This window comes from Solea senegalensis, linkage group LG13 (genome assembly GCF_019176455.1).
Source record: "Solea senegalensis isolate Sse05_10M linkage group LG13, IFAPA_SoseM_1, whole genome shotgun sequence".
NCBI lineage: Eukaryota > Metazoa > Chordata > Actinopteri > Pleuronectiformes > Soleidae > Solea > Solea senegalensis.
Window position 1 is genome coordinate 7687580 of NC_058033.1, and position 20788 is coordinate 7708367.

At 40.5% G+C, this 20788-nt stretch overlaps 1 protein-coding gene and 1 long non-coding RNA gene across 4 annotated transcripts; one reads left to right on the forward strand and one right to left on the reverse strand.

Moving 5' to 3' along the window:
- Positions 1-262: 262 nt before the first annotated feature.
- On the forward strand, positions 263-12554 carry arrb2a (arrestin, beta 2a). 2 transcript variants are annotated; one of them, XR_006361608.1, is made up of 16 exons: positions 263-471; positions 5867-5897; positions 5986-6046; positions 6590-6634; positions 6888-6985; positions 7159-7257; positions 7726-7785; positions 8238-8305; positions 8390-8525; positions 8665-8749; positions 8866-8938; positions 9305-9442; positions 9560-10269; positions 10723-10799; positions 11193-11247; positions 11329-12554. XR_006361608.1 is itself a non-coding variant. In XM_044042475.1 (16 exons), the coding sequence occupies exons 1-16, from the start codon at positions 449-451 to the stop codon at positions 11417-11419; spliced, it is 1224 nt and encodes a 407-aa protein (XP_043898410.1). In that variant the 5' UTR covers positions 263-448; the 3' UTR covers positions 11420-12554. The 2 variants fall into 2 exon arrangements, 1 of the variants encoding a protein (XP_043898410.1); XM_044042475.1 differs by having other exon boundaries at positions 9560-9643.
- On the reverse strand, positions 3965-8431 carry LOC122779870. 2 transcript variants are annotated; one of them, XR_006361620.1, is made up of 3 exons: positions 8371-8431; positions 6534-6677; positions 3965-4556 (listed from the first exon to the last, which is right to left on the reverse strand). It is a non-coding gene; the product is annotated as an uncharacterized LOC122779870 (long non-coding RNA). The 2 variants fall into 2 exon arrangements; XR_006361619.1 differs by lacking the exon at positions 8371-8431 and adding an exon at positions 6836-6917.
- Positions 12555-20788: the final 8234 nt, after the last annotated feature.

The window sequence follows — 20788 nt, forward strand, 5'->3', positions numbered from 1 at the left end:
CATCATTCATGGCCTCACTCCTCATCTCCTTTCCTCAATCTTCCTCTCCCTAATCACCTCTTCTCCTTGTCTCCTTTTCTCACTCATCTCCTTGTCTCCTCTCCTTGCTTCCTCCTCTTGTCTTTCTGATGATGAATCAATTTTTTTTCTTTAACGTTCATCTCGACGCTTCATGTTTTCATGTTGGCGAACACTATTGTGCAAGGACGCGCGAGCACACGCACACACACACAGACACACACATCCTGCCTTTGCGGAAGCCAGAGGATCGAGGCGGCGCTAAATTAAATTAGCATACTAACTAGTTAGCTGTCTGTGTGGCGGTGGATGGACGGTGTCGGTGTTGGTGAGCGTGAGCGGAGCTGTCCGAACTAACGCTCATTTTCCAGTCTTCACCGAGTCCGGGCTCCGTGTGTCGGGATCCTGCTGCCGTCCGCCTGCCGAGGAGATGGGGGACAAGGCGGGCACCAGGTAGGAGCTCACAAGGCTGCAGCTAACGCTAGTTAGCCACGGAGCTCACGCACTTCGGCAGCTTTAGCCGAGCCTCCGGTGACTCGGGCGGCGGCAGCATTTCTCGGGCTGCGCTGCAGACATTAGTCAGTGCTTGGTGAAAACATGACCCACGCATGAGTCAGCTTCACCGCGGTCGGCGGTCCATTCTTCCCGGGGCGATGACCTCGTCTTCGGTGGAGGCCAAGTTAGCAGAGCAGGGTGGGGTTAGCTAAGCGGACTGGACGCTGCTGCTGCTTACTAATCTGTCACTTTTCAACATGTAACCGCTGCAGCTGATTACACACTTTTTTATCAGATTATTATTTTCATTGTTATTTAATCTGTTCCACATACTGCCACTGTACATACAGTGCATTTAACGCAGTGTTGTTGTGATGTTAACACGGATTCCCACGGTGATTTACCACCAAAATACGGCCGCGGTGGGCGGTATCGACCGGCGGAAAACTGGACATTTTTATTGCTTTAAAGCGGTGTTCGGTGAACGGCAAGGAAGCCGATTTAAAGAATGACTTAAAAAGTTCCATCAGAGATTCAGAGATGTGTTAAAAACCCGCTGGGGTCACAGGAGCTTATTAAATTGACGTTTTCTCCAATGGAGTTTAGTTTGGTGTGGGTTTAGCCTGGTACCCGCGTAGCCTGTTTTCAGCCTTATAATGAGTATGATTATGTTCTCATGTGCGAGTCGTGCATGTTCTCCATCTGTGACTGAGTAATTACTGTTGTAATTATAATAATGATGTTGATAGGCAGAGGAAGCGTCAATTTAGCTCGAGTCACATTTGACAACAAAATGGTTAAGAAATCAAAACCAAGATTTAAATGATTACTATTTAGATTTGCCTTTCTGCCACCAAAATGTTATCACTCCCCTTACTCTACATCGTAAGATAATTTCAACAAAAAAAGGGTTAGCATCAGCAACAACAACAGAAGCAGAACAGAAAGAGAAGAAGATCCAATATTACTATTTCCAATTGAGCAAGGGGACAGAATCATAATCATGTTAGTGCAGGTAACTATAAATATAATGAGAATGAACTTTCTTTATGAAGCAGCACCTTCCAGACCACGTCACAAAGAGCTTTATAAAGATAGAAAATGACAGAATGGGGCAATATTGACAATATAAAAGAGCAATATGAGAAACGAAACAATAACATTCTTTAAAAAGGTCCACTTTATAAGATTTAACACATTTAAAGCACGTTATGCATAAGTGTCGGCAGGTTTGAAACTTATTGATTAATCTGCTGTTGATTTCACATCAAAACAGGAAAAAAAACACTAAGTAATTTTTTAAACATAAAATAGTGGATAAATGATAAGTTTTCAGTGCATTAATTTGTGCAGAGTATCAGTATCAACTGAACTAACAATAACTGACCGCTCTCAGATTTGACAACTTTTTAAGATGTTTTCCTCTCGTGGAAAAAACAACAAAAAATGGGACGAAGTGACACTCGTGTGTGTTTAATCCTTATAGAATGAATAGATCAATAACCAATAAAAGATATCAGTTCTTATAGGACGTGCTTCGTGTTTCTCTCTCCTGCACAGTGTTTTGAATAATCTGCTGACTGGGGTTTAAAGTGCAGACTCTGCGTTTAATCTGAGGTTGTTTACATGGCGTGGAAACAAAGACAGTTGTGCTTTGTTTTTATGTTTGTTTGTTTGTTTTTTTCACCTGAATTTGTGTAAAATCGAGATTTTTTTAGTTTTTTATATGATGGAGTGAATTTTGTGTCTCCGGTGGGTTTTTTTTTTTATTAAACATCGAAAGACGTTGACTTTCCATTTCTGTCTCAAACTTCCTGTCCCCGCCCACGGGCAACCTCCTGGTTACTTCCTGTTAGGAAACAGGTGTGGTGTGAAGGTTGTCTCTGTGTTTCCTGGTGGTTTGGAACATTAAAGGGATAGTTCAGGGTTTGTTTGTGGGTTGTTGTTTTTTTGAAGTGGGCATGTATTCAGGGATTTTAAACACCATCAGTGCTGACTGCTCTCTATGTGAGAGGGGGAATAAAATGTTTTAAGCCACTTTGTAAAAAGACTCAACAAATAAAATCTACGTCAGTTCAAGTCGATGATGTCTTAAGAACATGTTTACATCTTTATCTCACTGTTCGACGGACTTTTCCAACAGGAAACAGAAGTTTGTAAACCACTCACTCTCCCACACCAAACCCCATAGAGAAAATCAGTGATTTTAGCTGGCGGGGAAACAGGAGCCGCTGGTCTACTGCTGCCTCGTGTGGTCTTTTTGTGTCACTGAGTTCAATCTGAACAAAGTACAGAATTTTACAGAACAAGACATTTGAACTTCGTCGAGGAGGCAGCAGTGGATCAACAACTCCTGTGTGCTGTGAGCTTAAATCGCTGATTTTCTCTATGGGCTTTGGTGTGGGAGAGTGAGTGGTTTACAAACTGTCTAACAGTGAGAAGATGTGAACAGAGGTTTTATGACACTGGACAGGAAGTTAGTTGAGAGATTGACAAAAACAACACACATATATATATATATATATATACACACATATATACATGTGTATATATAAAAACCCCAAACTATAGATTACTTCGTCTGACAATTATTGATATGGACTGATTTAGAAGTGTCCACCATGATGGCGTTTTACAGCAGTCTTCAATCAAACCTGATCAATGTCTTTATCCAGAGACTGAGACCTCTGACCTTTGACCTCTGTCCACCAACACACACGTGTTTCAGTTCTGTAAGTAGCAGTTCCAGAACAGGGAAGTTCAGACACTGAATGCTGGTAAAGGTCAGTGAAGGCATCGTCTCATGGAAACTTTCAGCTCCTGTTTGTTTGTTTGTTTGTTTGTTTGTCTCCATTTTTCATCAGCAAACAAACAACTAAACTGATGTTGACCACAGACAAAGAAGCTGTTGACTGTTTTGAGGATGTTTTGATTTTTTGTTTGTTTGTAGAAAACTGAATCAACCAATCAAATCATAATCACTTTATTATAACCATCTGACTGTTTTCAGCTTTGATGCCAATTTAGCACATGTTTTTAATATTATAATTAGTCACAGAGTCGTCTGACTGTTGTCTTCCTCTGATAAGACAAGTGTGTACTTTATTTTGTAAGAATTCACAAAAAACCAAAGGATAACTTTAAAAAAAAGGGTACTTTATTTTGTAGGAGTAACACCAAAAACCAAAGATAATAAAACCATGTACTTTATTTTGAAGGAATGACTAATTAAATGAAAGCTGACATAAAAACATGTACTTTATTTTGAAGGAATGACTACTGAAATGAAAGCTAACATAAAAACATGTACTTTCTTTTGTAGGAATAACTACTAAAATGAAAGCTCACATAAAAACGTACTTTATTTTGAAAGAATAATGACTAAAAGAAAATATAACATCAAAATGGGCATTTTATTTTGTAGGAATAACTACTAAAATGAAAGCTAACATAAAAACATACTTTATTTTGAAAGAATAACGAAAATAAATACATTTGAACTGAAAACTCCTCAAACTGCAGCAAATCAAATCACCTGAAAAGCAAGCAAGCGAGTGAATGAATGAAAGATGAAAGGGTTAATTCAGAGATAAACAACTCTCTCTCTCTCTCTCTCTCTAATGAACGTCTTTTAATGAAGTTAAAGATCTGTGTGTTTCGTGTCCAGACTTGAACGTGACATGACGCAGACTCTGCTCACAGGAGGACCACACTTTGGTCCCCGCAGGTTTTTCATCCATCGTGACTGGAGTGTTTTAGAAGCGAGCAGCCAAGCGTAAAAAGGCTGTGTGTCTCCACGCCGCCGCCACTCTCGCTGACTTGTTTACCCTGAACGCCTCGCCTCGTGTTTTTCTCTGAACTGCTTTAAATGTCAAGAGGACAAAAACTGCACTCAGTTACTTCCTGTTTGTGTGCCGCCGCGACCAGGAAGTGGTCGCGTTTCCTCGTTTTGGTTTGTGGTTTTTGTGACGGCTGTCAAGTCGAGCTGCGGCGGTCCAAACCCTGTCTGACCCGGGTTGACGCGGGTCCACTTTATTTGACATCTGAAAGGAGCGGGGGATTAAAGTGTTGTCATAACAGGCATGGGATTATTTCAGACATGAGCCACTGTCACGTCTTTATCTCACCGTTAGACTTTTCCAACAGGAAAGTGAAGTTTGTAAACCACTCACTCTCCCACACCAAAGTCCATAGAGAAAATCAGTGATTTTAACATCACGGCATACAGGAGTTGTTGATCCACTGCTGCCTCCATCACTAAGTTTTATTTATTATTTCTAAATTTGTCAGTTTGGCATTTTGTTCAGATTCACCTGTGACACAAACTAAGAAATGAGGCAGCAGTAGACCAGCAGCTCCTGTGTCCCCGCGAGCTGAAACCCCTGATTTTCTCTATGGGGTTTGGTGTGAGAGAGAAACATCAGTTTCCTCTCTAACAGTGGAACAAAAACTAATTAAAATATCATAGACTTGAATCTGAGGTAGATTATATTCGGTAAATCTTTGACTAAGTGGCTGAATAATTTTTTTTCCCCTGACGATGGTGTGTTCAGGGACCTGCGTTCAGGATAAATAATGGTTCATTTATTGTTGGCTCATTGTTGCAGTTCTCGGTGGTTGGATAATTAATTTCATTATTAAATAATTTGTTTTGAATCAGGTTTGACATCATTGTGGCTCTGCAGGGGGGTGGGGGGGCGTGGCTTCACGAGCCTGGCGGCTGTATGAAACCGTGTGGTCGCAGTTTATCAGAAAGTCAAACAGACAACGATCTAAACACAAATACTGATGTAGACTCAGGGCGTGTGTGCACACACACTTTAATCTCTGCTGCCGTATTCTTACATGAAAACACGGAGGAACGAAAGAAGCGCAGCGTTTTCTGTCACCTCTTGAAATGATGACATGTCAATCCACGATGCAGGCAGACGGGACATATTCACACGCGTGAACTTATTTAAACGTCAAGTTCAGTTTGAGCTCCACAGTGCATTCCTTTGTCTGCAGCCCTGCCCACATCGGGGAAAAACTGCGTTTATACCACAAGGTGGCAGCAGCAGCAAGTGTTTAGTGAGTGCACTTGATGTGTTTTTGCACAAGTGATGATATCTACGTCCCTATCCGCACGATCACGCACAAACTTAAGCCACTGTCCTGCCCGAACATCCCGAGTGTTTCTGTTGCCGTGGTTTCCTGCCCGTGTCGAAATGGCGTCTATACATCGTCTGACACGTTTCCTCAAATGATTTCACCAAATATTCTCTGTTATTATGTGACAGCGATTTATTTATTTATTTCAAACTGAACTTCTTCTTCTTCTTCTTCTTCTTCTTCCTGTTTCCAAACTTTGCAGAGTTTTCAAGAAGTCAAGCCCCAACTGTAAAGTGAGTCACTTCCTCTTTGTCTTTTTTCAGCAGCAAAATCTGACTCCTCATCATAATAATCATAATAATCATTATTCTCCCTGTGCAGGTCACAGTTTACCTGGGAAAGAGAGACTTTGTGGATCACCTGGACCATGTGGATCCAGTTGGTGAGTTAATTTGATGATATTATCGGCACAATATCGGTATTGGTCGATATTGGCTTTCGGATAGCCCCAAAAATGACTTCTATCAAACTATATCTTCGATGTCGTACATTTGAAACTATATATTTGACACAAATATAAAGTTTCAAAATAATTTAGAAACATATAGAATGTAGTTGTGAAATATCGCGATGTACAGAAATATTTCAAAATATTGCGATATATAGACATCGGGTTTCTAAAATTAGCGATATATATGTAGAAGTGTCAAATATGTAGTTTCAAAATATCGGAATAAAATAGGAGCTTGAAATCGGGAAATTCCAGCTAACGGTAACATTAGATTAGATTCCAAAGCATTTGCAATATATCGGGTGTCCTAAATATCGGAAGTAACGTAATAGAAAAATTGCTGATGTTGGCACTTTACTGCAGTGGAATCCACTGATATAAACAGAAGAGCCCGCCCCCTAGTGGCGAGTATAGTCACCTGAAGTGTGGGCGGGGTCTTGAGTTGACGCGCCTCTTGTCTTCTTGTCATGACAGACGGCGTGATCCTCGTAGACCCTGAGTATCTGAAGGACAGGAAAGGTAAGATGGCGGCGCCCTCCTGTGGTCAGAGCGTCCATCACTGCTAATAATGTGATATTTAAGAGATCATTATTATTGTTGTTATTATTATTATTATTGTTATTAATAATAATAATAATAATAACAATAATAATAATAATACATTTCAGTGAAAATAAAATGAATGTCAGTGAAATTAAAAAAAGGGAAGATGTAACTGACAGGAAGTGTCTGCGATCATGACCCTCCCCTTCCTCCTCTTCCTCCTCCTCAGTCTTCGTCACTCTGACGTGTGCATTTCGTTACGGTCGTGAAGACCTGGACGTTCTCGGTCTGTCGTTCAGGAAGGATCTGTACATCTCCACCTTCCAGGTCACACGCACACACATGCACATGCACACACATGCACACACACGCACACACACACAGCTGTCTCATACATTCATTTGTCTCCCGATTGATTATCACACTGATGTTTGCTGCTGTGTAACAGTGTGTGTGTGAATGTGCGTGTGTGTGTGTGTGTGTGTGCGTGTGTGTGTCAGGCCTTCCCTCCAGTTCCTGAGGAAAAGAAACCCAACAGTCGTCTTCAGGAGCGGCTGCTGAAGAAACTGGGTCAACATGCTCACCCGTTCTACTTCACTGTGAGTCGCAGCGTGATGACATCATCACCTGTGTGTGTTTGTGTGTGTGTCGTCCTCAGCTGTTAATCTGTTTGTCAGTGAAGACAAGGTCTTGTGACCTCTGTCACAGATTAATCTGCAGATTATTTCCATGAATCAATCACTGAGCGATCTCTCACACACACACACACTCTGTCCTCGTCGTCATGGAGACGAAAAACACTGCCTATCGTGCCAGCTCAGCCATGTTGACGGGATTTTAAAAACAATCTTTATGAACAACACACACAGGGTCAAATGTCACAAGGCCTTGTTCTTAAGTGTTGTTCTGTGTTTTTTTTTTTAAACACATTATTGTTTTGTTTACTGTTTTTGTTCAATGAATGTTAGGATGGAATAACTGGTGAGTGTAGGGCAAAGGTCAAAGGTCTGTATGTGTGTGATGATGGTGAAGAAAGAAGTGTGACGTCAAAGTTTTGTTTGTTTCAGATTCCTCAGAACCTGCCCTGTTCAGTCACTTTACAGCCAGGCCCAGAGGACACTGGAAAGGTAACACACACAGCTGCGTCATGTGACCTCTCTCTCGTCTCCTTTACTAACTCGTAAGACTAATCAATACAAGGCTTTCGTGTCTTCATCAGGAATGTCATTGATATATTGATTGCTCGATGGCAGCTCGGCATTGTGCTGGTCCTGACAGCAGGTGGCGCCGTGGCTTTGACACAGTTTTTAATGTTGTTCATCTTTGATCTGTGTCTACAAACGCAGACAAGTTTGTTCATTTACAAAAACTCTGGGAGAAAAAAACCAAATCATTCAAGAATTCCAATAGAAGAAGAAGCCTCAGATTTGTCTCCTGCACTTTGATCACTGAGGTTGGAGTTTGCCCTCTGCTGGTGTAAAAACCTCATTACATCAGATGACATCATCGACACAGGAGGGTCATCATCAACATTCAAATAAAAACATCCATTCACATTAACATGGTTTGTCCTCGTCAGGCCTGCGGTGTCGACTTTGAGATTAGAGCCTTCTGCGCCAAGTCGATAGAAGAGAAGATTCACAAGAGGTGAGTGAGTGAGTGGGGGAGCGAGTGAGTCTCTGCTGCTTCTGTCAGTGTCCAAGTGTGCTTACCGTGTGTGTGTGAGAGCAGGAACTCGGTGCGTCTGGTGATCAGGAAGGTTCAGTATGCTCCAGAGAAACCTGGTCCTCAGCCCATGGTGGAGACGACTCGCAGTTTCCTCATGTCCGACAGATCTCTGCACCTGGAGGCGTCTCTGGACAAAGAGGTACACACACACACACACACACACACACACACTGAAATCAGATGATGAAATAATAAAGTAAAATCGATAAACACAAAAGTGAAAGTCCACGTTTTTTGTCATGTGACCATAAAAACTGTGTGTGTGTGTGTGTGTGTAGCTGTATTACCATGGTGAGCCAATCAGCGTCAACGTTCACGTCACCAACAACTCGACCAAGACGGTGAAGAGAGTGAAGATCTCTGGTACGTCTCTGTCCACTTCCTCCCTTCCTCTCCTTCACCTTCTATCTTTCTTTCTTTCCTCCCTTGAAATAGAAAAGATGATTTAGCTGTCATTAATGGTGTGTGTGTGTCTGCAGTGCGTCAGTATGCAGACATCTGTCTCTTCAGTACGGCGCAGTATAAATGTCCAGTTGCTCAGCTTGAAGCAGAGTGAGTCTCACAAAAAACAACATAAACACAAACACGTCAATCAAAACTTTTTTTTATTCATATTTTATCTTAAAACTGTAACGTGTCAAATGTTCATTTCAGTTAAACAGATTTTTTTTTCTATTAAATCACATGTTATAGTTATAAAAAAAAGTAAACTGGTTTTAAATATGAATAACTTGGTTTATACCAGTTAAAAATTAATAAATTACACTGTACACCTGTAAAGTTATTTTATCTTCAATTTCTTATCTAATTTTTACACACTGGACGCTTTTTAAGTGTTTTAACTCGTTTAAATGAGTGTAAAGCAGTCTGGGTGGGGCTTCTGTGATTGACAACAACATGTTACACGTGTCTCCGCAGCGACCAGGTGTCGTCCAGCTCCACCTTCTGTAAGGTTTACACTCTGACCCCGACGCTCGACAAGAACAGAGAGAAGAGAGGACTCGCTCTGGACGGAAAACTCAAACATGAAGACACCAACCTGGCCTCGTCCACCATGTAACGTACACACGCACACACACACACACACACACACACACACACACACACACACACACGCACAGGTGTGTCAGTGCTGTCACATGACCCACAGCGCTGTGAATGTGTGTGTTTCAGTGTGAAGGACGTCACCAACAAAGAGGTTCTGGGAATCCTGGTTTCCTACAGAGTCAAAGTGAAGCTGGTGGTCTCACGTGGCGGGTAACACACACACAAGCTCCTCCCACTCTGCTGACATCACTTCCTGTCTGTACTTTGCTGATGAAATGTTTGAGGCTGAGCTTCACCGAATTCAACGTCGTTGGCTGTTATAAATGTGTGTGTGTGTGCACGGCAACAGGAAACAGTCTGACACACACTGGAATCACTCCTGTTTAAAAATAAAAGCCTCAACATTTTTAAACAGAGTGAACTTTCTATTACAATAGTTAAAAATAAATTTATTCTGAAAAATACAGGGTTGAGTTTTAGTGTGACAAAACGGAAACTAGGAGCTTTTAATTTGAAAACTGCGGGGTTTGTTTGAGTGTGGATGAACAGAAAGTGAGACTTTTATTTTGTTGGTGTAAGTGAAACTGTGGGCAGGGCCTGTGGGGGCGGGGCCTGAGCGTGACACTGGTGAAGCTCAGCTTCAGATTTCTGCTTCATCCTCAGACTCTGCTGTTGTTGCCCGTCACTGTTTGTTGTCAACATGTTGCCTCCTGCTTTTCATTTCATCTCCCTCTGTGTTTTTGGCTTCCTGTTTCCCTCCTCCTCCCCCCTGTGTCCGCCCCCCTCCCTCCCTCCCTCCCTCCCTCCCCCAGGCTGCTGCGAGGCATGTTGGAGAGGTAAATGTGAACAACAGCCTCACTTCTCATTTCAAACAGCCTGGTTTAACAAGAGTTAAAATACGACTGTAATCTGGATTAAACAACACACAAACCAGTTTAAATTGGTTTGAAAAGATTTCTCCTAGATTAAGACAAACCATATAAACCTGGTTTGAAGATGTAAACTGGTTTAAATTTAATGTTTCCCCATCATATTTAACCAATCTAAACTAGTTTAAACCCATTTTAATCCAGTTTAAGTGTAAATTATTAAACCAGTGGATCCTCTTCTGTTTACATTAGGTTTGAACCAAAGACTCTTCAGAAACTAGATCATGATGATTTAACCTGGTTTAAACTCAATGTAGACTGAAGTGGATCCAATTGTGTTTTTATTTTCCTAAGATGATTCTGTTTTTGTCGTAAACATCACTGTGTGTGTGTGTGTGTGTGTGTGTGTGTGTGTGTTAGGGATGTGTCGGTGGAGCTGCCCTTCATTTTAATGCATCCTAAACCTGTGGAGCTGCCACTGTCCCGCCCACAGTCAGGTGAGTCCACGCCCACATGTCTCATGTTCTGCCACCAGGGCGTGTCTCTTTACTCCATTTCTGACACAGCATCAGAACTTTTTTGGGGGGGGATCTCAATGCTGATTTGCTTTAATGTCAAATGGTTTGGGCGCTAGGGGGCGCCAACGTTTCTATATTCAAAACTCAACAGGGGCAGCCATTTTGGATCAAACTGCTATTTTGGCAGTTTGGTACGTGCAGTATTTGAAGAAATTCCTCCTAGAGTTTTATTGTGATCAATTCCTAATTTGGTGAAGTCACTCGGAACAAAATTATGACTAAAATCTGTCTAAATCTTCACTTTATGTCACATGGTTTCGGTGCTAGGGGGCACCAAATTTGCTGATGTGTCTGTCTGTGCGTGTGTTCCAGCTGTGCCAGAGATGGACCCGCCCATCGACACCAACTTAATAGAATTCGACACAAAGTGAGTTAAACCTCGTTTGTCGCCACATTGACGTCTCGCGGGCCGCCGCTAACGTAACACTTGTGACTTCTGCGTCCACAGCAGCATCTCCCAGGACGACGACTTCGTCTTCGAGGACTTCGCCCGCCTGCGACTCAAAGGTGTAATGGACGACAAGGACGAAGACTGCTAGGAGCTCGCCGACCCCTCACACGCTCGCTTCACACACACCGCACACACGCACACACACACACTGTTCACGTTACATTCCCCACTGGAGGGGACGGAGGGCGTGTTTGAACGGAGGCCTCGGGGGCTCGGTGGTGTTCTTCCTCTCTTGCTTCTGCCATTCGTCACGCCGCCGCCATATTCCTGCCACCGTCTTCTCCCTCCACCCCTCCCTCTTTACTGAAGGTTAAACTGTCAACGTGACGCAGCCGCAGGGTCTGCGCCGAAGCCTCGCCGTCACATTGTTTGTAGTCGTAGTGACGTTAAGGTGCGGGGCTTAGTCTGAGCGCGTACCACGTGACGGAAGTAGAATTAAATTAAAGTTTGCGTAGTCGTAGCGTTGCAGTGTTTGTCGGCTTTTATGTTGACACTCGCGTCTCGTACGAACAGGATATATATTTGAAACAGAAAAAAAAAATTACAAGACGCTGAGTCGTACGTTTGCCGCTTTTTCTTTTTTTTTTAAAACACTGTACGTGCTTTTTTTAGGGAGGAAATACTCACACACACACACAGTCTTAACACCGGCGACTAAAGTTCAATTTCACCAGCATCCGCTCTGACTCCACCCCCTCCTCGTCACTTCCTGTCTGCTGTCGCGTTCTTTTCGTTTATTTCCACAGAATCATTCCACGCATTTTTCTTACTGTTTTGTAAAAGTAAACAAACAAACGTAGTTCAGGCGACGCAGCACGAATGTAAATAAAGATGGACAACGCTGCATTCCATTTAAATCAGAAGTCGGAACTGGGAGCATTCACAGCCGAGTTCACAGCGTTCCAGTTAGAAGTCGGAAATGCAAATGTATCTCAAGGCGCACACAAACTTTGTTTAAAAAAAAATGACTACGATAAATAAAAAAAACAGTACGTTGCGTACGACTGTTTTATCGTGAAACATAACACAAAATTTGCAGTGTTTGTACGGTGGCTGCCATCTTGGGATCAAATGTTGGGATTGGTGCGTTAGCTCGTCGGAAATTCCCCAGTTCCGACTACAAATGGAACGCACCCCACTACTCCCGACCAATCGGGAGTCGGTACCAGCTGCCAATCACGACGTCTCAACCTGTTTTTGTATCAATAAATTATTAAACCAAACAGTTTTTTGGGTAGGAATTATTAGTGTTACTGTCACCGGCCACCGAGGGGCAGGATTTACGACTTAGACCGTGACCGGCCACCAGGGGGCGACCTGGATGTAAGTTGTTCTCCATCTTTGTTTATTGTCCACATCTTTTAGTTTTTGTGTTAAACGGAAAAAATACAGAATTGAAGCGACAATTTACAGATTTAGCGCTTTAGTGAAATATTGCTTGAATGTTATTTTGTTTAAAAATCAGTTTGTTGACAGGTTTGAATTCTTTTACGTTAAGAAAGAAGCAGACGTTTGAATTTGTCGGACTTGGCTCGATTTAAAACAAATAAATAAACCGTCACCGTTTTTTTTTTTTTATTAAAAGGGAACTACTGTGATTTTTAATCTGGTTTATTATTGTCAACTTTGTTTAAATATATTATTATTATTATATTCTCTAATGACTCTAAACTGCTTTGTGCCTTTAACGTCTCACTGTTGCCAATTTAACGAAAACCCGTCGCCGATTGATGACATCATCAATGATGCGCAAAGACGGAAAAATTCAAATTAAATTTGAATTTTTTTTCAAACCTGAAAATGACTTGTGTTCCGAATAATAACAAATCGATCATACGTTTCGTCCATTCACCAGATTCTGAATTAAGATTTGCACATTTCACTTAATGAAATATACATTTTACAACTTAAATATTTTTATTTTCACCTTAAATCACCACTTTTCCCTTTAAAATGTAATGTGACAAAATGTAGTTTTAACGTAAAAAGAACATTAAAAACCCGGTGCCATGGAAAAAAAACCTTTTACCAAAAAATAAATTAATGAACCAAATTTTTCTCAGTTTTTCCCTTTTTTTTTAATTTTGTTTTAGCTTCTGGTCAAACTCAGACATGAATGAAGGACTGGAACAGTTTGGATTTAGTAACCATCGTTCAGAAGAGGATTAGGGCCAAATATGAGTTTTAAAGATAAACGAGGCAGAATTCCGAGGTAAAAGTCGTGAATTGAAAAAAGCCTGTTTTAGGATTTTGACATCATCCTTCTCCGTACTGTGGGAATTGTTGGTTTTATTTGTGTTTTCGTGATTCGTCATCATCGTCATTTCACACGGCAGCACTTTCATCTTTCAAACCCACAGAACTGCACACATTTGTTTTGTTTTTTCGTCGTTTTTGCGTACGTCGGGAAAAAAAGTTTGAATGTCCGTCCTGTTTTTTGTTTTTTTTCACGCTCTGCTGTTTTTTTGTAAATTCTCCATTGAGTCTTTTGTTGAGTCCACGCGGCAAAATCTCGTCTACGAACCAGCAATTTTTTGCGATGTACAAACTGCCAATAGCCCGCCCCACCGCCTGCCCTCCTCCCGCCTGAAGCTGCGAAACAGAAGAAGAAGAAACGACACGGAGCATGTTTTTTCAGTTGATTTCCTTAGATTTTTTGTTGAGTTTTAAACGACGCAGTGCTGTGAATCGTATGAGCTGTGATTCTGTCCTTACGTTGTCGTGCATATGTGGGGTTAACTTTGCTAAGTGTGAAAATATTTTTGACAAGTGCCACGCCCCGAGCAACGCCCCCTCAGCCTGTGCGATACTAAACCATAATGTCTATAAAACAGAAGGCGATTTTCAAAAAGATAAGAGTTACGATTATTATTACGCTTCTGATTATTATTATTATTATTATTATGGTGACTATTATTATAATAATTATTATTATCTACTGTATCATTTGCAACATGATTATTATAATCATTTAAGAGTCTATTGTTTTTGCCATGTATTTTTATTTTGAGATTTTTATTTTAGTTTTCTTTTTATTAAAGTTAAAATGAACTAACGCACACTGTTGTCGCCGCATTTGTTCACAACACTGTTTCATAAATCTACTCGAACAATTAACACTGTTTCTTAAATCTACTCAAACAATTAACGACTTGCTTCAGTAAAAGCCTTATTTTTGTCGCCTTATGGCTAACATTAGCATTACCAGCTGTTTAGTTCCTCTGGGTAGTCATTACAAAGCATTAGCTGTCGTTTTGTCACTCTGGGTAATTGCTACGAATCTAATATTAGTATTAGCAGCCTTTAGTCACTCTGGGAACTTTGCTAAAATTAGCATTACCTGAGAAGAGAAACAAATAATCGAGGGACAGACAGACAGAGAGAGAGATGATTAATGATGTTACCAATAGGTGGCAGTATAAGGGTATTTAACTGTATTCCTAGTTTGCTCATAGGCCTATAATTGTCCAGGTTATTGATAGAAATGTATTGAATAATGTTCGTTTCATCTGGTATTTGTTGGTTTATTTGCAACATTTTTAGGTCTGTATACAGCATGTATTTTATCTGGATGTTTTTGTCATTTCAGAGCCAGCCATACCTCCATGAAGGGAAGACGATAGCATTAAATAAGGACTATTGAAAAAATAAAGAGGCATTTGGTGTCTTCTTAACAAACACCCTTCAGTAGACCTGGCTCCACTTACAACACAGTTTTTCATCACTGTATCATGTCATCATCATCATCGTCATTCACCCTCAGCTCAGAATTAAACCTGCATGTCCTTCTGACCTAACGCTGCTGTCCACTTCTAAGCATCTTTGACAGCTCACATCAGACAGGTATTTCTAATGTAATGTAGGCTATTGAGTCAAACGCATGACACTGTGCTGTACACTGAGTGAACACTGTTTTAAGAGTCAACTGGATGACATATGGAACACGGAGAGCACAGCTACTCGCAAGATATTTCTCACATGACCAAACAAGACATGATGTTATACAACAAGTATAGTTTCAGTGGCATGGATAAACTTTATAATGTTAACATAATCATAGCCTAGCACCAATGAAAACAACATAAACTTTAAAATAAAATTTCATCTAAAATTAAGCTATGGCTGCAGAACACTGACTTTAAAAGGCCATTTTCCAAGGCCTAAAATAAATAATAAAGCAGGCTTTAAATGCTGAAAATATCTGGTGATGTCAATCAGGCCTTTGAGCTCACATATGTTCTGAATATGAATATGTTCTGTCGCATAAGGTGCAACAGCATTCTTACATCTGAGCACTGCAAACTAAAAACAATGGAAGTCTCCAAATACATCGTGAGCTGAGACAATCTCAGGTTGCCATGAGGTGTTTCAAAAAAAAAAAAGGCCACACATTTTAGTTTGTCATATTCATCCTCTCTACTCAGAAAGTTTGCATAATTTAACCCAGGGGTGTCAAACTCATTTTTGTTCAGGGGCCACATACAGCACAATTTGATCTCAAGCGGGCCGGACCAGTAAAAATAGCAAAATAATAGAATGATAACCTATGAACAACAAGAACTCTTTTGTTTTTTCTCCTTTGTTTTACATTTAATGAAGGATAATTTTACAAAACATGAAATTTCTTGAGAAATATAAGTGCAATTTCAACAATATCATGCCTAAATTTACTATTTAGACAGCACACTGGATCTATAGAGGCACAAACATTTAGTCACGGGTATCTGGAGCATTTGACATTACGTTTAGATTAGTGTGAAATTTTAACAAATTCATCCTGTGGGCTGGATTGGACCCTCCGGCGGGCCGGTTCTGGCCCCCAGGCCGTATGTTTGACACCCCTGATTTAACCACTTGTGTGTATTCAGCATATGTATCATTACCTCTATGAACCTCTGTAAATTGGACTTGATATGAAATCTTAGCTTGATCACTGATTGACAATGAATAGTTTTTTAAATCTTCAAACTGTGTATTTACACGCGGGTGTGAACACATACAAGGAGTCATGGTGGGTAAGAAAAAGGTGTTGCACTGTATCTGACCGTAAATCTACAGGTCTGAAATGGTCAGTAAATCAAAATAAATAACACATTGTCATTTTGAGATGCTTAGAAGATGACAGCAGCATTAGGCCAGAAGGACATGCAGGTTTAAATCTGAGCTGAGGGTGAATGATGATGATGATACAGTGATGAAGTGCAAAAAAACAAGCACTGGTGGTGCTGTGACTGTGGTAAGTGAAGCCAGGTCTACTTTAAGGGTGTTTGTTAAGAAGACTCCAAATGCCTCTTTATGTTTTCAGTAGTCCAAATAGTCCATTTATAGCTACACGTCAACACATCCTCTTCCCTTCATGGAGGTATGGGCAGCTCTGAAATGATAAAAACGTACAGATAAAATACATGCTGTATACTGGTGTAAAAATGTAGCAAATAAACCAACAAATACCAGATGAAATAGGGTAAACATCACTAATCATGTGTCTGTCTATCTAATCGGCTATTGGCTTTTATTTTGAAGTATTTGCTTTTACTTTTGGGTCACCTGACTTCCTGTCCTTCAAATAAATGCAAATGCAAAATAAATAGTCAAAAACACAAAATCTGGCCGTTTATTTGAATTTGGTTTTCTAATTTCTCGTATTTTGATTTTGACAACAAAAAAGAAAAACGATGGTATTTCCGTTTTCTCGTTAATTGGTTTAAACGAAAAAATGGACGATCAAAACGTACACGGACCCGCGCCCTCCCCTCTAGATAAATCGAATTGGAACCATCCACTTCCGGTTTGCCACTCGTACCTTCCACGCGCGCAGAGCCGGTAGGAGGAGACGCTCAGGCGGACGAGGAGCAGCGGGGACAAACGCCTGGTAACTGCTGCTTAAAAATGAACCACACCGGCTGTTAACATCCGACCTGAGTGATCCGATCACAGGTGTTCAGATTACACCTGCTGCTGCTAATGTGACACGATCACCGTCTAACCATTGTAGGTGTGGTCAATGCGATAGTATGTCGTATGAACTTTACTACTACAGTATGTCATCAAAACGTTAAAATAGAAACTGTCCACATGTTTCCTCAATAAACTGTCCAAAATGTAAAAGAATGTCCTCAAAAACTGTCAATGGACCATTAACACTGTTCAGAATGAGTATCTAGTCTGGCCAGTAGGGGGCAGGTTAGCTGTCTAACCATGTACGTGTGTTTTCAAAAAACTGAATTAGTGACAAATATGTCATTATGTTGTATGACATCATTCTGTTGACAACTGTCCAAAATGTCCTTGTATAATAGGTCAACAAACAGTTCAAATATGAACTGTCTAAAAGTGTCCTAGTATAGTATGTTGTCATAAAAACATGTTTATTATTTTTTTAATTGTCCAATTATAAACTGTCTAACATGTCAAACAATGTCCAAATATAGTACGTCAACAAGAATTGTCCCTAGACCATTAAAACTGTTCAGAATGAGTATCTAGTCTGGCCAGTAGGGGGCAGGTTAAGTAAAAAAAACTGTTGAGGAGCAGTGGTTTAGCAGAAGTTCAAAATAAAAGTGTCCAGGTTGACATGGATCAATAAATAGTTGACAATAAAAAGGTTTTCCTGTGTTTTCCTCACATTTCTTCACTCATTTACTACAGTGAGCACATTTGAACACTTTAAAGTGGACACTGCTTTGTCTCATCATGTCCTCTGACTGAAGACCTGCAAACAGCTGCCGTTAAAGGCACAGTTCATGTGTTTTCATGTGATTCCATTCACAGTTGTCACTAAATACATCAGAATCCTCTGTTAAATATTGAGATTTTACAAATGTTTTCAGGATTTTTAAAGTCTTTAACTGATCTACAACTTTGTTTGGAGCAGGAGCCAGGAGCCAGGAGCCAGGAGCCAGGACCAGGAGGAGCTGGAGGAGGACGAGGAGCAGCGGGGACAGGTGTGTGGTAGCTGCTGCTTAAAAATGATCTGCACATTTCTTAGATGTTCTGTTGACGCTCTGTTCACACCTGCTGTTAACATCCGACCTGAGGGATCCGATCACAGGTGTTCAGATTACACCTGCTAATGCTAATGCTAATGTGACATCACTGCTCCACATGTAATGTGGAAAATGTTCAACATTTGTAATAAAACAAAAAACAATTAATCTATTATTAAAGTATTTGACAATTAATTTAGTAATGGTTTAATTATGCAGTAATTGTTGCATCTCTACTTGGTTTATATTTTTAAAAATAATCATCAGAGACACCATGATGCGATTTATCGCGATATTTGCGATATACTGAGACAACAGCTCTTGTGAAAGTGAGCACTTGGCACCATCTAGTGGACTGAAATGTTCATTTATTTAGTTCATTTTTAATGACGTTTATTTGTTACATCAGTTAAAAAAAAAAAGAATACGCCATATTTCACTGTATTAATTTTTCTACTAATAATTCGACAACATTAGCTGAAAAAGTTGCACTATTTTATCGGCACAGTTTTGTCACCGCTTCCACATCAGAATCAGCAGGAAAACAAATAGCTGTAAGTGGCGCTAGCATAGAAGTCAAGGAGGTCCAAGCTTTTTCAGTCGACTATTGTAGTCATTCGTCATTATCAGCACATCTCACCGTGTTTGCCCATATCCCATAATACTTTTCAAAGCCAATATGTTCCCATGGCGATAATATCGAGCATCCCGACACATTTCAGTGTCAGGTGTAAACTAACAACATCTTTTGTTTTTTAAAGAATTAAATCAAGCTTTGTGATTTTCCAGCTTCTTAAATGTCAACATTTTCTGTTTTCTTTGCTCCATGAAAACAAAGAAATCATTCAAACTCAATAATCTTTGCTTTGTGGACAAAAACAATCGTCGTTTCCAGCTTTTAAAAAACACTCATCAACATTTTAGCACATTTTCTGGAGCAAACCATCACTCTTTCACCTGTGATTTCATCCCCTCACACGGACGTTAACAGCACTTGTCAACAGAGCCTCTGTTTAATGTGTTCACATCATTTTTACATTGTTAACAAGTGGACGAGTCAAAGTGACAACATTCAATCAATAAATACACCATTAAATAATGACTCACATGTGTCTCACATTCATTCATTCGCATTGGAATTAAATACAGAAATGTCTCATTGTTAAATGTGTCATTCATTCATTCACATACTCAATTCAATTGATGTAAAAAAAAAAACATAGAGTTACTTAAAGACTATTTAATGAATGATTTCATGAGGACCATGAAATCATTCATTAAATAGTGAAGAATTTATGTTATGTTGTTTTTTTGTTTTTTTACATCAAATGAATTTGGTATTTGAATGAATGAATGACACATTTAACAATGAGACATTTCTGTATTGAATTCCAATGTGAATGAATGAATGTGAGACACATGTGAGTCATTATTTAATGGTGTATTTATTGATTGAATGTTGCCACTTTGACTCGTCCACAGTTTTCACTTGTTAATGATGTAAAAAGGATGTGAACACGTTAATCACACAGAAGTCTCACTCATGTGCTCATGATTTTTAAGCAGCAAATACTGGACACCTGTACCCAACTGTGTGGTCAACAGTCTAGGGAGTGAACCCCTATCATTTTTTTTTTGTATTTTTTTGTTTTTTTAGCCAAAAAAATGTGAAATAAAATGGTATAACCCCCTGCTGTTATCTGTGCGGGGGGCCGGGGGAGCACAGCCCAGCCCCAGCCCCCCACCACCACAATGGCAGTGAGAGCGCGCAGTTTGGCCCCGGCGCCGGGGCCAAGTGTTCGAAGTGTGCTGGATTTGAACCAGCCACAGCCGGACTGGCACAACCTTGCGGTTGCGAACCAACCACCACGCCACGAACCCTTCTGCGCTTTGGGATGGAGCTCCGGGCGTTTTTGAGTCTTCACTTTGGCTGTGGAACCTTAAACCTTGACCTATAAGGAAATTGAACCGTCAACATCCGGACTGAAAGGCCACTCTCTAACCAGCTGAGCTAACTGTCCATGCTGTTCCTCAGGTTTTCTCACACTTATTCACTCTCTGTGTGGAATATTGGGCTTAAAAAGTTGCTTCATCTAAGATTTGAACCTCTGACCTCAGGAACCCCAGTCTTTGTCTGAACCACGTGAGCTATTTGTACTCACACACTTCTTCTTCAACGTTGGACGACATTCAATAACAGATGAGCACAAACATGATTTCAGAAAGACCTCAGACTAATGAGGTATTTAACGATACATGTCCTCCGTAATGGCCCAAACAGTTGGTGCAGTGGTTAGTGCTCTTGCCTTTGAAACAAGAAGACCTGGGTTCGAGACCCAGTTGGAACAAGGATGTTTGTGGAGTTTTTCATGTTCTCCCTGTGTGAGAATGTGGCTTTTCTACACATAGTCAGGCTTCCTCCCACAGTCCATCAATCATCTACCACTTTGTCGTGGGGGCTGCTGTGCCAA